Source organism: Syngnathus floridae, chromosome 14, assembly GCF_059516105.1.
Source record: "Syngnathus floridae isolate MCC-2025c chromosome 14, RoL_Sflo_1.0, whole genome shotgun sequence".
NCBI classification, from domain to species: Eukaryota; Metazoa; Chordata; class Actinopteri; order Syngnathiformes; family Syngnathidae; genus Syngnathus; species Syngnathus floridae.
The window spans coordinates 1,989,323-2,008,794 of NC_142426.1; the positions used below are offsets into that span (position 1 = coordinate 1,989,323).

The 19,472-nt window shown below is 48.4% G+C and overlaps 2 protein-coding genes across 8 annotated transcripts; one reads left to right on the forward strand and one right to left on the reverse strand.

Annotated features, from left to right (window-relative positions):
• Positions 1–683: 683 nt before the first annotated feature.
• rc3h1b (ring finger and CCCH-type domains 1b) lies at positions 684–12,240 on the reverse strand. Of its 4 annotated transcripts, none has more exons than XM_088396483.1 (20): positions 11,050–11,271; positions 10,534–10,952; positions 9,621–9,741; positions 8,283–8,522; positions 8,025–8,200; positions 7,703–7,903; positions 7,366–7,498; positions 7,118–7,236; positions 6,919–7,031; positions 6,591–6,830; positions 6,250–6,467; positions 5,742–6,163; positions 5,093–5,248; positions 4,857–5,012; positions 4,577–4,796; positions 4,354–4,496; positions 3,994–4,209; positions 3,789–3,892; positions 3,555–3,690; positions 684–3,151 (listed from the first exon to the last, which is right to left on the reverse strand). In XM_088396483.1, exons 2-20 carry the CDS (start codon positions 10,762–10,764, stop codon positions 3,146–3,148), a joined length of 3,351 nt encoding a protein of 1,116 aa, XP_088252609.1. In that variant the 5' UTR covers positions 10,765–10,952; positions 11,050–11,271; the 3' UTR covers positions 684–3,145. The 4 variants fall into 4 exon arrangements, with proteins under 4 accessions (XP_088252609.1, XP_088252608.1, XP_088252607.1 ...); XM_088396482.1 differs by having other exon boundaries at positions 3,531–3,690; XM_088396481.1 differs by lacking the exon at positions 11,050–11,271 and adding an exon at positions 12,023–12,240 and having other exon boundaries at positions 684–3,690.
• Positions 11,319–18,516, forward strand: LOC148386934 (uncharacterized). Of its 4 annotated transcripts, none has more exons than XM_088396489.1 (10): positions 11,319–11,428; positions 13,079–13,839; positions 14,068–14,131; positions 14,885–15,037; positions 15,106–16,190; positions 16,373–16,523; positions 16,971–17,190; positions 17,299–17,411; positions 17,494–17,684; positions 17,750–18,516. In XM_088396489.1, exons 2-10 carry the CDS (start codon positions 13,116–13,118, stop codon positions 17,941–17,943), a joined length of 2,895 nt encoding a protein of 964 aa, XP_088252615.1. In that variant the 5' UTR covers positions 11,319–11,428; positions 13,079–13,115; the 3' UTR covers positions 17,944–18,516. The 4 variants fall into 4 exon arrangements, 3 of the variants coding, with proteins under 3 accessions (XP_088252615.1, XP_088252613.1, XP_088252614.1); XM_088396487.1 differs by lacking the exon at positions 11,319–11,428 and adding an exon at positions 11,445–12,785; XM_088396488.1 differs by lacking the exon at positions 11,319–11,428 and adding an exon at positions 11,445–11,819.
• The last annotated feature ends 956 nt before the right edge of the window (positions 18,517–19,472 follow it).

Consider the following 19,472-nt stretch of genomic DNA (forward strand, 5'->3'; position numbering starts at 1 on the left):
ACTCTTACCTTAACTGTCATCCGGCATCTTCAGACAGAGGCGCAATTTCACTGAATTCAAGCGCTGCCTTGTTATTGTCGTCCAAAACGAAAGTAAAATGTCATGAGTACATCCGGCCAGGTTCTGCTTCTTCTTGGCGTTGGCGCCTCCCTGAGAAATCAAAGGAAAGGTAGGCGCAAGATTAGCATCACCCTCATGGTTGCCAACGAGAAAGGTTTGTCGCATTAAATTGCATAGACTCACTAGAAATTGACTGTGGGATTCTGGTTAAGGTGTTCCATTAAAGGTTAAAAATAAAACTTGAATGGAATGTCCTACTCATCTAACAAATGATAAGAAACTATTTGGGGGTGCAAGGGGCTTGTAATACTAGAGGCATAAATCACTTGAAAAAAAAAGATGAGTAGAATTAAAAATAGCCTATCATGGGTTTGTTTTGGAACATAACACCCCCGGAAAATGAGGGATTACTGTATCTGAACGGGTGTGTTGACTTTATATTCACTGAGACACAAGCTGCTCATCCATTAGAGACATTAACATTTCAATATTTCACCTTGGCTCAAGCAATTGTGTAAATATGCATCTATACTGCACACAAACTTCTCTTTACGAAATATTTTTTGGACCATTTGTAAAGGGAAAAAAAAAAGAGAGAGAGAGAGAGAGAGAGAGAGCAACACTCGAGAGTTAGCAATCTCATTTAATCTTTTCCCCCTAAACTCGAAATCACTGTAGTACATAAGTTACATTTTGTGTCAAATTTCACAGATCCAATTTTTTTCTTTCTTCCTCAAACTTCCAGTTTGACCTCTTGCTCGTATCAAACAAACAAACAAACAAAAAAGCAGATTGTATTATACAAAAATGCAAACCAATTTTCACACAGTGAATTCTCTTACAAAGTCAAAATGGCGTCGTAATGGCTACATCCACATTGGAGGAAGATAATTCTAGACATTCCTTAATGGAGTATAATATACATATAAAACCTTTTTTCCTTGCTGAAATTAAACCTGTACCTTAATTTAAGAGATTTTTCTGATGTTTTTTTTTTTTTTTTACAAGGGACGCTATGATAAAAAAAAATAAGAATAATTTTGCAAATTCCATTACCCACAAAGTCAGGAAAATACAACACGAGCCTCAAACAGCAGTAACAGAGCTCAGTGGTTTAAACAGAAAGTTGGAGAGTGGAGGCCTTTAACTACATTATCTCATTGGTAAACAGCAGTTTCCCCCCAGAAACATCAAACCGGTATCTCTTGCTATCTAGTAAAGCCCCAAATGAGACATTGTCCTAACTCAAAGGTGTTTGAAGCATTTAGAATTGTTTTGGTTGACTTGCACTTGAATAAAGTGACAGGAAGACCTCAAGAGCAAAAACAACAAAAAGAAAATGTGATATTCTTGGAGCTGTTCATTTGCAGGTCACAATATTCATTCTATTGTAGAAAGCCAAAAAAAGAAACTACAAATCCTACTTGGACAAGAATAGTTCCTTCAAAATATGCATTTTTCAAAAGTCTCAATTTGTTTTGGCAGTATTGCACTGTTTGAAAAGGGTCATTAGGACGCTGCATTATCATACCATTTGGGCTTTCATATTTGGAAAACAGGAGGATCTGAGGTCAGTTGTAAAGTCAACTTCCCGAGTATCCTCTTAAGGGGGTGCAGGATTCACTTTGTTGTTGTTGTTTTTTTTTTTTCTCATTCATTACAGCATAATTTGAGGGCAGAGCAAATAAAAGCAGGGGGAAAAGTGGAGATATATTTTCTACAATACAACACACACACAAAGCTCCATTAAAGTCTCCCAAAAGAAAAATTCTCCCCCCTGCAAAGTTACAGAATCGATTTTGTCTTCTTCGGAAGCATAGTCTTATCTTTGTTTGAACACAAAAGATTAAAGTGAACACACGTCAAATGCGCACAGAAAGTCCTTCGTCTGGGAAAGGATAACGTCTGTGTTGGCAACCAGTGGACAGAAAATTAAAACCAAAAAACAAAGCAAACAAACAAAAATAAACATCTTGCTGATTCTAAAGTAGAGATCATTTAATATAAATGTTGAGCGAGTAGAATAAGAGGTGGCACGTTAATAGTGCTTTGGTATATGAATGCATGTATACATACTCGTATGTATAAGTGAGCTGTGTACCTAAACGATAAATGTAGCGCTTGCGAGCGGGGTTAAAAGCAAGCAGGCGGGCAGCGGGAACAGACACAAAAACATTGGCGTCCACCTCCAACTTTGGGTGTCGGCAGTAAACGTGTAAACGGAGAGCGAGACTCGCCGAGTGGCGATGATGACAGTTTTGGAGCGTGTTATGATTCCTAAAAGACACTGAAAACTATTTCCTGGCACTTACTGATGAGCGCACACAACAGCTTCCCTGTCCCCCAAAATCGTAATGTAAAGCATGGAAACAAAACAAAAAGGAGAAAAAGGGGAAGGCAACTTCATAGAAGTTAGGCGACCACTTGACGAGATCATCCCAATGGGGAGGCTTTTTATTTATTCATTTATTTTTTTGTGAGTGGCCAGACGAGAAGCTCTGAGGAGGGAAAGGCTCATCAGTCAAGATTGACCCTGATGGAGGAAGATGACTTTTGACCCTGAAGATGTGCATTCAGCCAAAGCACTTTGTTTTTGGGTGGAGTACATTATTGTGACCACGGTGAGGAAGAAGCACATTCCCTTATCAAGAAAGTTGCAATCTTTAAAACAGAATGCTTCCATTAAATATTTAATATACTGCTGTTAAGTATGCAAAAAGACATAGCACGAGTAGTCCATCCTAAAAATGCATTCATTAAAAAAATAAAAGAAATCATGCTTCTCGTGGCAGTCAGGTGGCGTTCTTTCCCTTCCCAGACCATCTGGATCTGTGCGAGCACTTTTCTTTTTTTTTTACGATTCTGGGGGCGAGGGACAACTTGCGTGCTGCTGCTCTTCTCCGCGCATTAGTGTGACACTAGATTCTGGAGGCCGCTTGCCTCGATAACCGTTTTTTTTTGTTTTTTTTGCACGCCGTGTGACATGAATCTTGAGAGTGGGAGGGGCAGAGGGGGAGGAGTGAATCCCTTTTTAGTGGTACTGTCACCATCACCACCCTGTTCCTCTTCCTGAATGTGAGCCTTGTTAAGTCTAGAATCCAAGGGGGGGAGGAGAGAGAGAAGGAACAACGAAAACACACACAAAGAAATGTTATCTTATGCCATGGTTTCCAGGCAAGGAAAGTCAATTAAAAAATAAAATAAAAAAAAAAAGCTCATTCACAGAACAAAAAGAAAGAAAATTCATATCACGGCAGATACTGCTCATCTTCTAAATAGAATGTGTATGTATGCCTGGTGCATGCTTTTCAACAGAGCGTGTGTGTTTGTGTGTGTGTGTGTGTGTGTGTGTGTGTGTGTGTGTGTGTGTGTGTGTGTGTGTGTGTGTGTGTGTGTGTGTGTGTGTGTGCAAGTGTGTGCAAGTGTGTGCAAGTGTGTGCAAGTGTGTGCAAGTGTGTGCAAGTGTGTACTGCTTAAGAGCAGGAATGGACAACCCCGTTCTTCTGCATTTCTGAGCTCGTCCCGACTGGGTCAGAACACAGGCTCAACGTTGACGTCTTGTTTGTCAGTGACAGCATGGACCCGCCCACTGCACCTTCTTGGAGACTACTGGAGCCGTTTGACACCTCACTGCACAGACACCCCGAAAAAAAACAACATAAAAAAAAAAAAAAAAAAACTTGACAAGAGACACCACTCGGAGACAACAATTTTGCGCTTGAACTTACCCGAGAGCAAGGGAGATTTCTTCCAGCTGGGTCTTGTGCTCTGGTTGTCCATTCTCAGCCGATTTCATCTTGTACTGCTGAACCTCGTGGGCGACTTGGTTCTCCTGTGTTTGAAAAGAAAATGTCTCGCTGTGTCAATGAAATTTGGTTTTGCAGTCATCACGACTGCTGTGCTCGACCGAATCGGAATCGAAGGTAACCTCACCATCGCCATTTCGCGAGTGCGTTTTCCAATCTCTCTCTCCACCTGGTGGAGCTCCAGGCTTAGCTGTTCACTGGAGACTGCCGCTGCAGCACTGGCGCCCCCCGTTGGCCACTTGAGGGACTGTTGCGACTGCACAGCGGCAGCCTGAACTTGGCTGCTGCTCACTGGCGGGCCTGCTAAAGCACTGGTCTCTCTCTGCAGCAGGTTACTGGCAGACTGTGAACACAAGGAGGAAACCATTTCAAATGTCAATTGATTTAAGTCTTCACTGAAGAAAAAAAACTTGTTAGTCATCGAGGAAAAGCTCCATGTGACAATCTAAAGGAAAGGAAGGGGGTAAAAAAAAAAAAAGCCTCGTACCTCAATGCTTTGCATCTGTGTCTGTTGGTTGATCTGCTGGTTGACCTGCTGCAGCTCAATCTTTAACTGTTCTCTTTCCTGGGCTGTCTGGTGGGAGGGGTACGAAGCTCCGCCCCAACCCGCATGACTTCCATACATGTATTCTGATGGAATAGAAATTCAAAGTCAAACTGTGGTTGACGTAAACAAACGCGTGCTGAGAGACGACTGATTTTTTTTGTACCGGCCATGGACATGTGTTTAGAGTTTGGGTTCTGTGGGGTGGAGACCATAGCTTGGACAGGGCCGGTCTGGTAACCCGTCTTGGAGGTACGGGAGATGGCGCCAAAGCGCGACACTGTGGGCTGGGGACCAAACGGGATAATGGGGTCGTCGTCCTTTACTTCTGCACCCCTCCGGGGGGCCTCCAGCGACGGTTCCCTCAGAACCTTAGCGTCCACATTCTGACAGAAGACGTGAAAATGAGTTAAGTTTGTTTTATTTCGTTTGTCGTCTCAACTCACCATCATGTCCATGGCACCGGGAGCCAGAACATCTTTGGGTTTGGCATCCTTGGTGCCGATGTAGGAGCTAATGGTATCGCACGACCATGGAGAGTATTGGCCGGCGTAGTCTGGCTCTCTGCATTTCCCGATGCTGTTGGTACTCTCGTCGCCATACTGCGGGCGTACAAATTGCACATTGATTGAACGGTGACCTAATTGACTGGAACATTCTCGCAAATTGCCACGGTGCTAACCTCAGGAGGATAGTCGCTTGGAAACGGATGCGAGAGAGTAGGGGAGGCTGCAAATGGCGGTGGAGAAATAACTTTCCTTTCCTCCAGCTGGGAGAGGAGCTCCAGGCGACGGCGGTGGAGATAGTCCAGACTGGGCTGGGAGCCGGCATACGAAGCCTGGGAACATGCAACAAAAGATGAAGGTGCTGAACTGCTCCGAATGGTGAATGACTGCATTGAAAGATGAGAGTGAAGAAATCCACCAAGAGAACCTATTTGCTTTTTCACGGAGGACTATAAAAAAATTAAAAAAAGAATATGTGTTGCAAGGCTGAAGTTCTGAGAATTTTAAATTATTCAGATGATTTATTAACTTTCAAATCACACTTAGTTTGAACACCCCAAGTGTGCAACCATAAAGTTGAAGTACTGTTGGACATGGCAGGGCCTGGTGGGGTGGCATGAGACATCGCATAAGATCAAATCTTACTAATGAGCCAGGATACAGCAGGCAGGCAGCCACGCAGGCAGCCACGCAGGCAGCCACGCAGGCAGCCACGCAGGCAGGCAGGCAGCCAAGCAGGCAGGCAGCCACACAGGCAGGCAGCCACGCAGGCAGGCAGCCACGCAGGGGTGCATGGGTATCAACAAATGATTGAAAATGGCTCACCCTGACACAAGTCCTCATGGGTTGCGATTGAGCTCCTGATGGGTAGTAGCCTTCCGGTGGGTATCGATCGCGCACACTGGGCTCTGGGTGGTGGTACATGGAGGTAGCCTGTCCGGCTGACTGCGGGGGAACATCCAACGGCGTAGTAGAGCTTATCCTGACCAGACCATCCCTCGGTGACAGGTAAGGCTGCGGAGGAGGCGGCGGAGGCGGCCCAGCGTAGGTCCCGTGACGTACACGTTCATAGTGCGATGGGTGAGGGTACGAAAAGGGAGGACCCGAGTGAGGAGCCTGGTAAGGGCGCTCCGATGGCCCGTAACCAGGGTATGGGTCGTGGTAAGGGGGTCCTGACTCGCTCGAGGGCGGAGGGTTACGGATGTAATCCCGAGAAACATACTGTGGTGGCTGCTGGTAGGGGTACCCTAACGACGAGGAAAAGAAAAGTCAAATCCCAGGAGCGACAAAGCGACACACATCACTCACAGTGGCCTGTTTAGCTCAAGTGTACCTGGAGGATACTGCGATGGCTCATACTGGGAAGCGGAAGGTGGCGGGCGCGTGTCGGAGTAAAACATCTCGGGGAGCTGCTGCTGCTGCTGGGGGTACATGGGCGAGCCTCGGGCTACAGGCATTTGCTTCACGCCGGAGAGATGATCTGAAGGCATCCGTGGGTGAGCCAGGGCATGAGGTGGCAGAGGCATACCAGTCTTGGGCATGGGGTCCAGGCTACGTTGAAAAGAAATGCACCAAATCTTAATAGTCAGTCCGTCAGTCAATACCCCAACACTGCTGTGTTTGTAAGAAAGGTCAATAACATCATCTTGTGGCACTGCCATATGGTCTACTCACAGGTCAGGTGGTGATCCCGGGGCACTAGAGCTCCCTCCGTCCATCTTGAGGGGCTTCCGCAGCAATTCGTACGGGACTGTGTCTGCGCCGCGCGCGATGAGCTGAGGCAGGTTGGGCGCAACGCTCCCGTTGGTGAGGGGCGAAGGCTTCCTGGTCACGGACACGTCCAGGGGAAGGCCTTCTTCGGGCCCGCCTGAACCGGGCAGGCGAGCGGCCAAGCGCTTATTCATCTTTCGATACCTACAAAACATTGGGCGCCCTTTCAATACTGCTCTCTATGGAGAGATGGAAAGCAAGCGCATGGAATATGAAGTGAATCGAGACGGACTTCTCCAGCTCTTCCTGAGAGTGAGCAAAGGTGCAGCTCGCTCCGCGGGGACAGCCTCCTTTCAGTTTCATGTCACGACACATGTACGTCTTGTACTTGCTGTGCTGTGGAGGCTACAAACACATTTGATTCTTCTTACTAAGCATGGAAACCAACCTACGTATGCAGTAAAGAAAAAGAAAAAAAAGAATCACACTACCTGTTGAGGGTCAGCCCCTTTCTTGCTGTGGTTCTGGATGAAGTCCACTAGGCCATGCACAACCGTCTTCACCGCCACCAAGCCCTTCTCCAGCTGCTCCCAGGTGGGCGGGGGAGCGTCTGGGTGAGAAATGAGCAAACCGGGCAGGAATTGGGTTTCAATATTTCAATTTCATACCTGAGCAATTCCAAATAATTGGGCTCACAGCTCGGCGGCCATCTTTGAGTCTTGCTACTACTTTTGCTTACCGGGGCTGGGATCGATGTTGGCGAGCAGTTCCAGATGAGGCCGCAGCCTGTTAAGGTTAGCTGGGTCGCCGGTCCTCTGCAGGGCGATTGTGAGCTCTTGGACGCTCTGGGCAAAGGATGCTGGGGTCTGCAGCTAAGTAGGTCACAGGGAGTCAACGCGTCAGGGCTTTCATGCTTGGTGTAGCCGGTACACGCACGGGTTGTAAATTGCAAATATGTTCAGTGCCGTAAAGTGGAGAAAACATGCTAACGCGTGCTAACACAAAAAATACCAAGAAGGGGAAAATGTGCAGTATTGGATGACAGACGTCCATCCACCCACCACAAGCAAACGCACCTTATCTATGATGGACTGCATGTGTGACTTGTGGGACTGATCCCCATACAAGAGAGAAGACCATTGGTCGGGTGCGATGCGCAAGCCGCCCTCCATGGCAATTTGCACAATCTGAGAGTCGTGCTCACGCCGCAGAGCCTCGTAAGTGCGGAACTCCTCCTTCAGTTGCATGAGGGATGAATCTTCATCACGTTTGGTCACCTGAGCAGGCAGAGAAGAACATTTTCCACAATGCCACAGTTATGGCACTAAACCAAAGAGTCATGTTTGAAAATAAAAACGGATATTTCGGATGAAATGCCACTCAGTTCCTCTGACGCACCTTGAAGCAGGAGGCCCTGTAGAGAAGCTGCACCACATGACCTATGCTCGTCTTGGAGGCCTGCGGAAAGCGAGGTTCCAGCCGCTGGACCACAAAGAGAACCAAAACCTTCCTGGACAGAGCCGAGCCGTCCTCTAGTGCGAGAAGGACCAGTTTCAGGGCCTCTTCTTGCATCGCTATGGGAAACCATTCAAATCAGGCCCGAGTTAAGTCAGCGTGGCTTTTGGGATGGTGCGGCAGTGTGAGGAAGCAAGATACCTGGGCCAAGGAACTGGCACCCGCGCGCACGGACGGCAGCCCACAGATTGGAGGACAACTGCTGGGGGTTCTGGTGCTGCAAGATGAGCTCCGTGACGGTTCGCTCGCCCAGGGAGCGGGCGGCCCTCATGGCCCGCACGCGGCCTTCCTCCTCCACGAGCTGGCAGTGGACCAGAGTGACCAGTTTCCTCTGCATGGGTCGACTCAGCATACTTTGGGCTGTGCTACTCAGACCGACTCCTGGTGAGGTATCAGGCCAAGAGATGAATCGCCGATTAGAAATCGAAAGCCTGACGTAGTTGCTTATTGACTTTCTCTGGAGCCCAATAAGTACTCTTTCAACTGTGCTCTAAGATGCCACAAGAAAAACTAAACTCTTTTGCCCTCATAGTTTGCACTCTCTTTCCAATTGACATTTTTGGGTGACGTTATGCACTGCACACGTTTTAAACAAGCAACATAGCCCATTACAAAGACTTAACGTTAATGACTTCCGCATGCCAAGATGGTGAGGTAAATCCAAACAAGATGCTTGCTGCGGATTACGCAAAAAACATGCATGACACATGCTGCTGTTGACATCCCCCAATATTGTGATGCCCGGGTTCTGTGTTAAAGCTCAAGGTGCCTCAATGCCAGTTTTGCTGGTGCTCTGCTAAAGAAACCAGTCAAGTTGTTGTTTGTGACATTGAATGCTTTGTTCCTCGTACATGTTTTGTTTTTTTTTAAATCCAAAAAGAGCTCTCTCACAGGTGAACCACAAATAGCGGTTCCTCAGGTTTTACAGGGCCATTAAAGTCATTGGATAAACGTTTTCAAATTTCAGTCACTTCAAACAGTCATTCTGATTAGCGAGCAAATGGAGGAAAATCCCCATTATGTTTCTGACAGCAAGGGGTTTGTCGCTTTGCAACGCAAGGAGGCCAACTACGATCAACACGCAGATCGCTGCCGGCCATTACATCATCAGTGTTAGTAGCTGTGTTTGAGTGGAATCATAGCACACGCTCTGAATGACTTGTCCATAATGATCTCATCACAAACCACACGGCCATGATGTCGGCCTGTGCCAAGACAGGGCAATAAGGATGTCGAAGGGAAAGAAGAAAAAAAGAAAAGAAAAAAAAAATGCACTCATCACCTGCACTTATCGACATGAGTAAGCGGGCAGGCATGCGACTCAACCACCTTGGTAAATTCTCAATGTGTTGCCCACTGGTGATTATCCAATATTGCTTTTATTTTTGGACGCTGCGGGCGGGCCCACAATAGATCCACCGAGTATTGGGCATAAAAAATGAGCAAGCAGATAAGAAGGTGTTTTGAGTTTGGAAGCACCTCGTGTGTTGCTGAGGGGTTTCAGGTAGAGGGCCAGCTCCTCCACACATTGCCTGGCCTCCTCATAATGCTGCGAGTCCTCAGGACTGCTAATCAAGGCCACTGGTTGGGCCTTAGGAACCTGCACACAACAGGAGTTGAAGGAAAAAGCTTCAGTCATCAGCGGAAGCGGAACGTGCCTTGGTCACATGCACGGCTCTTTGAATGTCATCACGCATTACCAAACATGATATAAATATCTGGGAACCATTTCTATTTTTAGCTGTTCCTTTATTGCACTGCCATTTCCCAATTCATGGCCCACCCAAATTAGAATGTACTAAATATATCCATCCTCCGTTGGCATATGAAAATATCCATCCGGTCTGTGTTTTACAGCACTTATCCTCATTAAGGTCATGGGTGAGCCCAATCCTATCGCTGCTGACTTAAAGTGAGAGGCGGAGTACAAATTGGATTGGTTACCGGCCAATTGCAGACCATGTCCATGAACCTAACATGCATGATTTGAGGATCGACAACCAGAACGTGAAATGAGACACACCCAACTATGAAAACACCACCTTGCATAATTCTCACTAAGCAAACGCTTGGTTAAAAAAAGGAGCTATCATTCAAACAACACATTCAGCAACTATTGGGGGACTCTTGTTAAGAAGGTCATCTGGCTTTTCACATTTCATTGCAGTGGAAGCTCTGAAGTCGATTGAAGCTCAAATACGTCTGCGGGCCACAGACCACAGGAGCTAACAGCCTGCTACCTTAACAGCCTGCTAGCTCAAGTTTCAATGATTTACGTCCACATAGGTCCTTGTGCATTAAACATCTTCAGCCCCACTCCAAAGGAAGCGCTGCACTTTTGGGGACATTTGCACTTGAGACGTTCCGAATGTAAAAAGGAAAGGTGCCCCACCTGGCCTCCCACCAGTTGCAGCAGGGCTGTGTTGACCGGCAGCTGCTCGATGTCCGTGCTGATGGCCGTCTGGTCGAAGGGACAGGCCTTGCGGTGCAGCTTGTTCAGACACATCTTGCAGACGGTGTGTCCGCAGCCCAAACTGATGGGCCGCCGAACCGTCTCCTCAAATGTCTGTGTACAGATGGGACAGAGCAGGAACTCTGTCCACTGTGGCGCTTGAACTGGCATGATGATGATTATATGTGGGTGGGTGAGTGGGGACTAGTGCGTGCAAAGGTGTATAAACTATGACAGAAAAAGAATAGAATAATAATAATAATAATATATGAAAGATTCCACTGGAATCAAGAATTGTTTTCTTCCGAACTAAATGTCCTCACACATTGTGGATTTTGGGTCACATCACACGATGAATACTGGAGAGAGGGGGGGTGACAAACAAAACAAAAGACATTTTAATGTCAGCAAACACTGCAATGCATTCAAATAATGTCACATAACAGTCATACTTACAACAACATTTAATTTGCAAAGCCTTGCCCTATTTTAACGCTATATTGACGTATGGAGGATTTACAACAACATCCAGAGAAAACGCCAGAGGTAGTCAAGTATCCCAAATGCAAGTCCGAAGAATTGTGAGGAACTGTCGATGTGGTTTGGAGCAAACAAGCCCAAAACAACTGCCTATGTGGCCTACTTAATCGTGCAGCTCGCCACTGAGGCTATGGACAAAGGGTGCTTGAATTAGCTAATAGCCTCTCTACGCTATCCCGAACTTGTTGTGACGCTGACGTTTGCCATTAGAATTAAAGTAGCATTAAGCCGCAAGCATTCTTTGATTGTAGGCTCCAGATGTCTGCTGTCGTAACTATCGTGTCATACGTACCGGGTGGGTAACAGAAAGAAAGCTCGCTCGCTCGCTCGCACTCAGCTGATTTACAAGCTGACTTGTTAGCACCGTCCGGCTATGGGTGGCTAAGCAAGCGAGCTTGCTCGCTAGCTAGCTAGCGAGTGAGACAACGTCGTGCCTGCCAATTTACAATTTAACTCATGTCCAAGCTTAAATAGATCAACAAAGGTTCGCCACACGGACATTTTCTGAACATTTCCAGGGATATAGCCCGTCTTTATAGACCGTGAGCGAGTATTAATCAAGAACACTATGAACGAAACGAAAACTAGTGAGGCTCGGGAGATTATGTAACATTGGTCAACCAAAACATCGGAAATTGCTTAAATTGTCTTCTGGCTATTACATCATCACTTTAGCCAAACGGCGGGTGAGTGCTTAAATCACGTTTTGCAGAAGCTGTGAATGCAAAATACTTGTACCAAGTGCTTGGCTGGAGACGAGCAATGCTAACATGCTAACGAACAAACCCAGGCTAGTGTTCCGAGCTAAGCATCGTAAATGCCACTAAAACAAAACATTCGGCTTCAACCGGACGGCACAAATGTTCTCTCCAACGGCGTCGTTACTCACTCATTCCGAACGACTTGGAAGATGTCCATCTCTGGTTAAGAAAATGCGATATTTCCTTGCCATGTCGACTGTACAGCGCAGCCGCTGCCGAGGGGGGGTTGTCGGGGAAGGGTGTCAACTCTACGGGGCGAGACCAGACGGGGCTAGCCGGTTACAGCTAGCTGGGGCGCGTGCGTGAGGAGCGCGTGAACCAGACGAGGGCTCTCTCTTGCGGCGAGGAGCTACACGTGCACTCGCGAAAGGACCAAAATAAATCCCATCTGGAGACGCGCACGTACACGCATGCACGGGCGTGTGTGTGTTTGCGTGCGTGCGTGCGCGCTCGCATGACATGAAAATAGGAAAGCGGCAGAATGGATGGACGGATGGATGGATGTTGTGACGAATAAGACACACGCACTCTTGTGTCATCTTATTTCTCGATGATTTAATACCATTTAGGTTCATGGTGCACCCTCTGCCCTCTTTTTCTTATTTAATCCTCCTCATTGACATATCAATGTGCGGATCGCGCGTTACGCAACAGTAAAGAGGAGCTTCACTCGGAAAAGCTGCTACGCGAGGCAAGGGCGAAATTTAAGCAGATTTTCGTTCAGGTTTTTTTTTTTTTGCTCGACTGTATTCCTACTGTGATCATTTGTGGGCGCAAATCACGCCAAAGGGAACGACCTGGATGCACTTCATGGAAGTGGAAGAAACATTGGAGGGATGTTTTGGCAATTCACTCTTGGAGATCTTAGTGCAACGCTAACAGAAAATTACGGTAATTTCCCTCATTTGAAAAAAACAACAATCGCTACTTTGTTCCAATGTTATGCAGGGTTGTAAATAAATATTGTGCACGATGACTTCATTCCATTTTGATCTCGGCGGGACTGCTTGTTGGTGAAGAGGCTCAATTGCATGCAGCACTTGCTTATTCTCATTCCAAAGGATTATCCCGCAAAGTAATCAGTGGATGAAGCAACGTGACTGAATCCATGTTTCATATCTCTTCACCGTGCCTATCGGAAAGGAAGTTGTCGTTTGGTGATATTTTTTCTTTGATCTGCGCAGCGCACAAGTGGACGACTACCTCGCGCATGAGCGGCCAATGGAGCACGAGAAGGTGGCGGGGGCAATTCAAACGAAATCTGTCCCTGATTTACCCCCGGGCTCAGCTTTCCTGCCATGCTCTCCCGTGAGTGGGAGGGGGAAATTGGACGGCGACGAGCTGCCGGACGTCCCCTTCGGGCTGCAGCCTACGGGGAAAGGTCAAGTCACTGCTACTTGCTGCCAGTTGGGTACACTGAGCAGCAGTGACGAAGAGGAGAAGAGGGAGGATGTCGAGGTGCAAGTCAGATTAGAGATCCACAGTCCGCCGCCGGACACACCGGCGCAGCTCCGAGAAGACCAAGCGACGGAAATGCATCCTTCTCCCCCCTCTGCATCTCTACCTGAAAACGGTAGGGCGACAAAAGACCCCGTGGCACCTCCTCGGCCACCTGTGCTCTCCTGCTCCATCTCACCCCCGAGCCCCAAAACACCTCCCCCCACCACAATCAGACACTGGGCACCCCCAAAGGGCTTCTGGAGGGTGGCCCGGCCGGAGACGTTGCTTCTCAACAACGTGGATCCCCATAACGTTGCCTCGGCTTTATCCTTCACTCAAGGGGAGGACAAGTCGGAAGGCCAGGGAGACATTGTGGCAAATGCGGACAAGCAGCATTTAGCAGGCGCTGATGACAAAGTCAGGCCAAGAGCTGATGAGAAATTGAAAGAAAAGTGCAAAGAAGAATGCAGAGATGAAGATGCCAAAGACAGCGTGGATGATCAAGGTACGCCTGCAGGGAAAAGCATGTCAAAGATGATGTCTTGACAACTTGCTTTCCCAATTCATGACAACATTTTCAAATCCTGTTTAGCATTGTCATGTCACCTAGCACGTTTCCAATTGAGCAGATGTGCGAGATGTGAATGTTTAGTCCAAGGCAGAATGGGATACACAAACAAGCCAATCAAATGCTGGCATTTGCCTCAAATTTCTTCCTGTATTTTTGTGGCAGATCAGGGAGCCCATGGCACTTTAGAAGACTTTGTCACGCTTCAGGAACTGGAGCCCTATTTGAGGTGAGTAGTAGGTGAAGTAGTCCTGGAAATCATTTGGAGAAATGTCACCATATTTGACTACTCAACTCATTCCAATTCCAATGAAGGTGACATTTTGCAGCCATTATCATGATTAAAGTGGGTATTATTATTATGATGGCGATTAGAACCCGTGGACTGGAACAGATGGTCAACCAAAACAGGCCATCCCATGTTTGAAAACATTGACATGCCAAACTTTCATCTAGCGCAAAACAGTATGTTCTTGCTCCCAGTGCGTCCACGATGACAAGGATAATCCACATGACGAGCGTATCATGCTATCTTTAACGACTGGCCGGCCGGCTTAAAAGACGAGTACAGACGATGGAGCATAATGCAGAGCAGCTTAGTCGGAGGGATGGATGGATGGATGGATGGATGGATGGATGGATGGATGGATGGATGGATGGATGGATGGATGGATGGATGGATGGATGGATGGATGGATGGATGGATGGATGGATGGATGGATGGATGGATGGATGGATGGATGGATGGATGGATGGATGGATGGATGGATGGATGGATGGATGGATGGATGGATGGATGGATGACGTGTCGCTTTGCCGCTTTACGCCAGTGCCACACCCCGGCCTATCTATGATTGCATAAGACGGATTCGGCCAGCTCAATTCGGTCTTCCTTAAGTCGATACGCGGGAATGGACGCGGTCAGACTTTTCCCTCCTGACCGACGACGGCTTATACGTATGTCCCGAACGCGGATGTTTAGATCTCTCCTGGTAATCAGCGATGAACTCCCTCTGAGTCCGAGGCACGAGCAAGCCAAGCGTCTCCTGGAGCGAGCGCGCCTCAAGGCTCGCTCCAACCCGGTTAAAGGTGACCACCCCGGCAGATGCTCCCACTCTGATCACAGAGCGGCTGTGTAAGTTCACTTTCTATCCTGGAAATGGTTGCATTTGGGATCATCCGCATCAGGTCTATATATTGCAGAGGGAAGCAGCAAGTTGAGGCTCACAATCCCAAAGCCAATCAAGCTGCCCAAAGTGCGTCTGCTCCCCTCCTCGCCCCTGAGCAAGGAGACGCCTCCCCCGGGGATTGGCTGGCCGGATCCAGGCGCTATGGCTGCTCGCCCACTCGGGTCCGCTTTGAGGACGAGTCGGAGAGAGAAGCCGAGTCTCGCTATTTGGACAGGGTGCGACAGCGCGGGCGACCTGCCGTGCCAAAGTCCAAAAACAGGGACAGTAACATAGATTCCAGCAGGAGTGGTTCCGAGAGGAGTCGGAGCCACAGGAGCGTCTCCGCGCCTGCTCTCCAGAAGCAAGAGACGCTTGTCGGCACCGAAAGCACCACGGTGATTCGAGAGATCGTAGTCCTGGTGAAGAAATGCCAGGCCTGCGGTTCTGTGGTGAGGGAGTCTCAGCCCGTCTCCTCGCAGATCATCGAGTTACAGCAGAGCACCAACCCGGAGGACGCGAGGGGCAGACCGGTTCCTTGCTGGGTGCCTCCCAGCAAAGCGGAAGTCAGCAGCCGTCCCAAGGCTCCTCTGACGGTCACCTTTGCGGGTGCCTTTGTTCTGGGGGAGAGCAAAGAAAGAAGCACAGGCTGGAAATCATCCGGTTTTGGGAAGCTGAGGAGAAGGAGCAGGAAAGGAGAAAGCCGACTGGAGTCCGGCAACGGGCCCTACGGTCCGTCCTGGGCCCAGAGGCGGAACTCCAATCCCAGGAATAGAGTCAACCTGAGCAGAGGCGTTTCCTTCGTAGCGGGCGGAGCAAGGGAAGTGCCCACCCTGCCTATCAAATCTGCTCTCAAGTCAAGCTCCAGGAATCGCTCTGCTGCCGCTCAGTCCACCGTGCAGTTCCAGACGGCGTCCGACCAGGGAAGTGAAGTCGGGCCTCAGCATTTGGACCGGCCAGAGGTCCGGAGGGAGTCGCCTGCCTCGTCGATGCAGGCGTCCCTCGCGATAAGCGAGCCGGCGGCAGCGTGCATCCGGCCTTCCACGCTGAGGTACTCCCCTGCTCGTCTCAACCCGGACGTGCCAGCTGCCGACGTCTGGAACGCCGCTTCGGATGGAGCGGGTGAGTGCGCCCAAACGAGATGGACTAGTTTGGAACTTTTAGTGCCTAGTGACACACTATGCACTAATGGTAGGGGAGGGACATGTGGCTTTCAGAAAAAAGCAAAAACAACCTACAGTATTCTTAAGGCATTAAGCACGGCATCACGAAACGCATCCAATCTTATCCTATCCTTCGACCAGTGGCGACAGACACGGCGGGAGCTGGGTCCGAGTTCCACCCCGCTATGCGCAGCGCGGTCTCGTCTCGGGCCGAGGATCTCAGAGCTGAGCTGTTGAGAGCCGAGCATCTGAAAGCCGAGGCCGTATGGGAGGACAACTCGGATGGATCCAGGTGAGCCGAGACCACGACGTTCTTTTGTCATAACTTTGATTTGAACGCACAACCTGCCTTCCATTTTGTAAAAGAGGAAGAACAAGTTGAATGCTCATTCCATTTGGGAGTCAGTGTGGAGGACTTAATACTGATCATACTTAATACTAACCCCCCACACTGACAGCATTCCCAAAGCTGCTCCACAGGGGATTACAACCATGGCACACAATGAACAGGATGGCATTGTGGGGTGGAATGTTCAAAGCAAGGCTGCTCTCTTGTGGAAAGGAAATGCAGTTGCATTTTTTTGTCACCACAAATGATGACTTTTCAAACTTGACAAAATGTTTCGTCTCTCAAATGGTAGCCCTTTAGAGATGTTTCCCGTGTTTTCTATATTGTCACTTAAGCTTTGTATAATATCATTTGTGTACCTGTGCTTTTTCTTCTTTTCTTTCTTTCCAGGAAGCCGGACGGTCGACCAAAGCTTTTCTTGCGTCGCTTCTTTTCCTCCATCGGCCTGAACAGCGTGGGCAGACTTGTGAAGGGAAGCCGTTCCAGTAGCATGGAACAGCTCAGCATTCCCGCCGCCAGCAGGTCCAACGCAAGTTCGCCGAGCCCCACACGCAGACCGCATCCCAGCGTTCGGATACAGAGGACGCCCTCTCTGCAGACCCTGCACACGGTTTGGTTTGGTGCTCCTCTACCTGGCTAGAAAAACACAATGACATAAAGAATAGAGTTCTGTCCATGTTGAAGTGCACCATTTCTAAGCTTGCCTTTTTGTCTCTAGGCCCTGCCACTGGCCCAACTACGTAAAGCCTCCTCCGTGCAGAGTTTGGAGAGGAGAACAGAGCGTACAACCATTCTGGGTGAGGTGCGCATACCTTATGGCCTAGCGCCAAGGTAAGTCCATTTCCAGAGGCTAGGCACGTGGCGTGAAGCGGACCTTGGTGGTCAGTGAAAGAAATACTTGTTCTGCCCAAAGTCCTGACAGTCCTCATCTGGAACTCCACCGGACCCTGAGCGTTGAAGACGTCATGCCATCCAGGGTGCTGCGGCCAGCCGGGAGGGTTTCTCAGGCCTTTCCGGACGGGTCTCTTCTCCTCGAGCTTATCAGACCCCCAAATGGTCCTTTTGGTTTCGTCATCTCAAGGGGCAAAGGCAGACCTGACACAGGTATGGTGTGCAATGTACAGACGGGGGATGGGCAACCCTGCAAAGCTCTCATTGTGTTCTCGCAGGCGTTTATGTGGAGAAAGTGGGCGACGGAACTGGTGACGTTCCTTACGTGGGTCTCCTGGGCGTGGGTGATGAGATTATTCAGGTGAATGGGGAAGTGGTGGCAGGACTCAGTCTGGACCAGGTGACCCGGCTCATGACACGGGAAAGCGTGGCTTCTCTACGGATCATGCCGGCTCGACGTAGCCCACGCTGAATGAGGGCAACAGACAACAGCATCACTTCTATGTATGACGAAAGTACGACTTTAGTGCCATCTTGTGGTATCTTTGTGCCAAGGAAATAGGTTGAATTGACTTCAAGCTTCACGAGTGCTTTGCCACCAACTGATGGCGAGTATCAATCTTTGGTGGTGGCCTCAACTATTGGCAGTGCTTGGTGGTTCACTGTGCAGTATTGTGTGTTATATTGATATGTGGGCTTTGTTTATTTTCACACTTCACCAGCAGGGCCAGACATTAACTTGCAGGGATGAGGATGATGAAGATGATGATGGCCAACGCCATATCAATATTTCAATGTAGCAGCAGCAGCAGCTATATTTTTGTCATATTTCATGTTCAGGAATACTTTACTGAACAGAGTATGGTATGCTCAATATATTGTGATCCAATGTAACCGTTTGATCCACAATCTGACATTATGCAAAATGTCTAGAAACACCTTGAAGTGTATAACTTTGTCTACAGTTAGGCTACCCTAATAATGGTTATCCAAATATGGACTACAACCATGAATCGTTAATAAACAGCAATGACTTGCAAAGGTTTCCTGCAGCATCTGCTCATTATTTGGCAAGCACAAGCATTCTGCCACACTTGATTTATAGTTACCTAGGGTCTTGATATTACAATTTCATGACATGACATTTCGCTGCAAAATGAAATACAGGAACACAACCAAATGATTTTGAACCAAATTTACAGTTTGAGCGATGTCCGTCAGCTATGCCTAAAGTATGTCTAAATGGTTGTGTTTGTCGTCTGTGAATGAATCTTAGCCAAAATAGCCATTCTTCAAAATAAAACTTCCACCCACCAGGAAGTTCGAAAGTAAAAGGCACCCAAGCAATGTTTTCAAATGAAATGTGTCCTGTGCAGGTTCAATCAAAGTTGGGAAAGAGACTAATGAGACGATTGATGCAGATGCGTGGCTCCTTACGTTCGAACATGCAGCATTGCAGGATGACGCTCGTGACTGGATGGATGGATTGACGGATGGATGGATGGATGGATGGATGGATGGATGGATGGATGGATGGATGGATGGATGGATGGATGGATGGATGGATGGATGGATGGATGGATGGATGGATGGATGGATGGATGGATGGATGGATGGATGGATGGATGGATGACTGCAAGAGGGCTGCCGTCCTGTCGTGTCGTGTGGTGTCGTGTCGTGTCGTGTCGTGCCGTGTCGTGCCGTGTCGTGACTGCACTAAGCCTCATCCGTGCGGCAGACATCGTGACTGACCCTTGACGCCGTCTGAACATATAAGAAACAATCCATAAAACACTGATAGCAATCTGACGACGTCGTGGTGCACTTCACACCAATTGGAGCAACCGTGCACGTTTTATTGCATTAAATTAGCAGACAGAAATCCGTTCTTAATGGCATTCGTTACGACCTGCATGCAGCTATTTGGGAGCTGCTGCAAATCTGCTCCGTGATAGCGTGTCACCGTTAATGCTGCTCCTCCTTTATTTATCTGATGCGTGT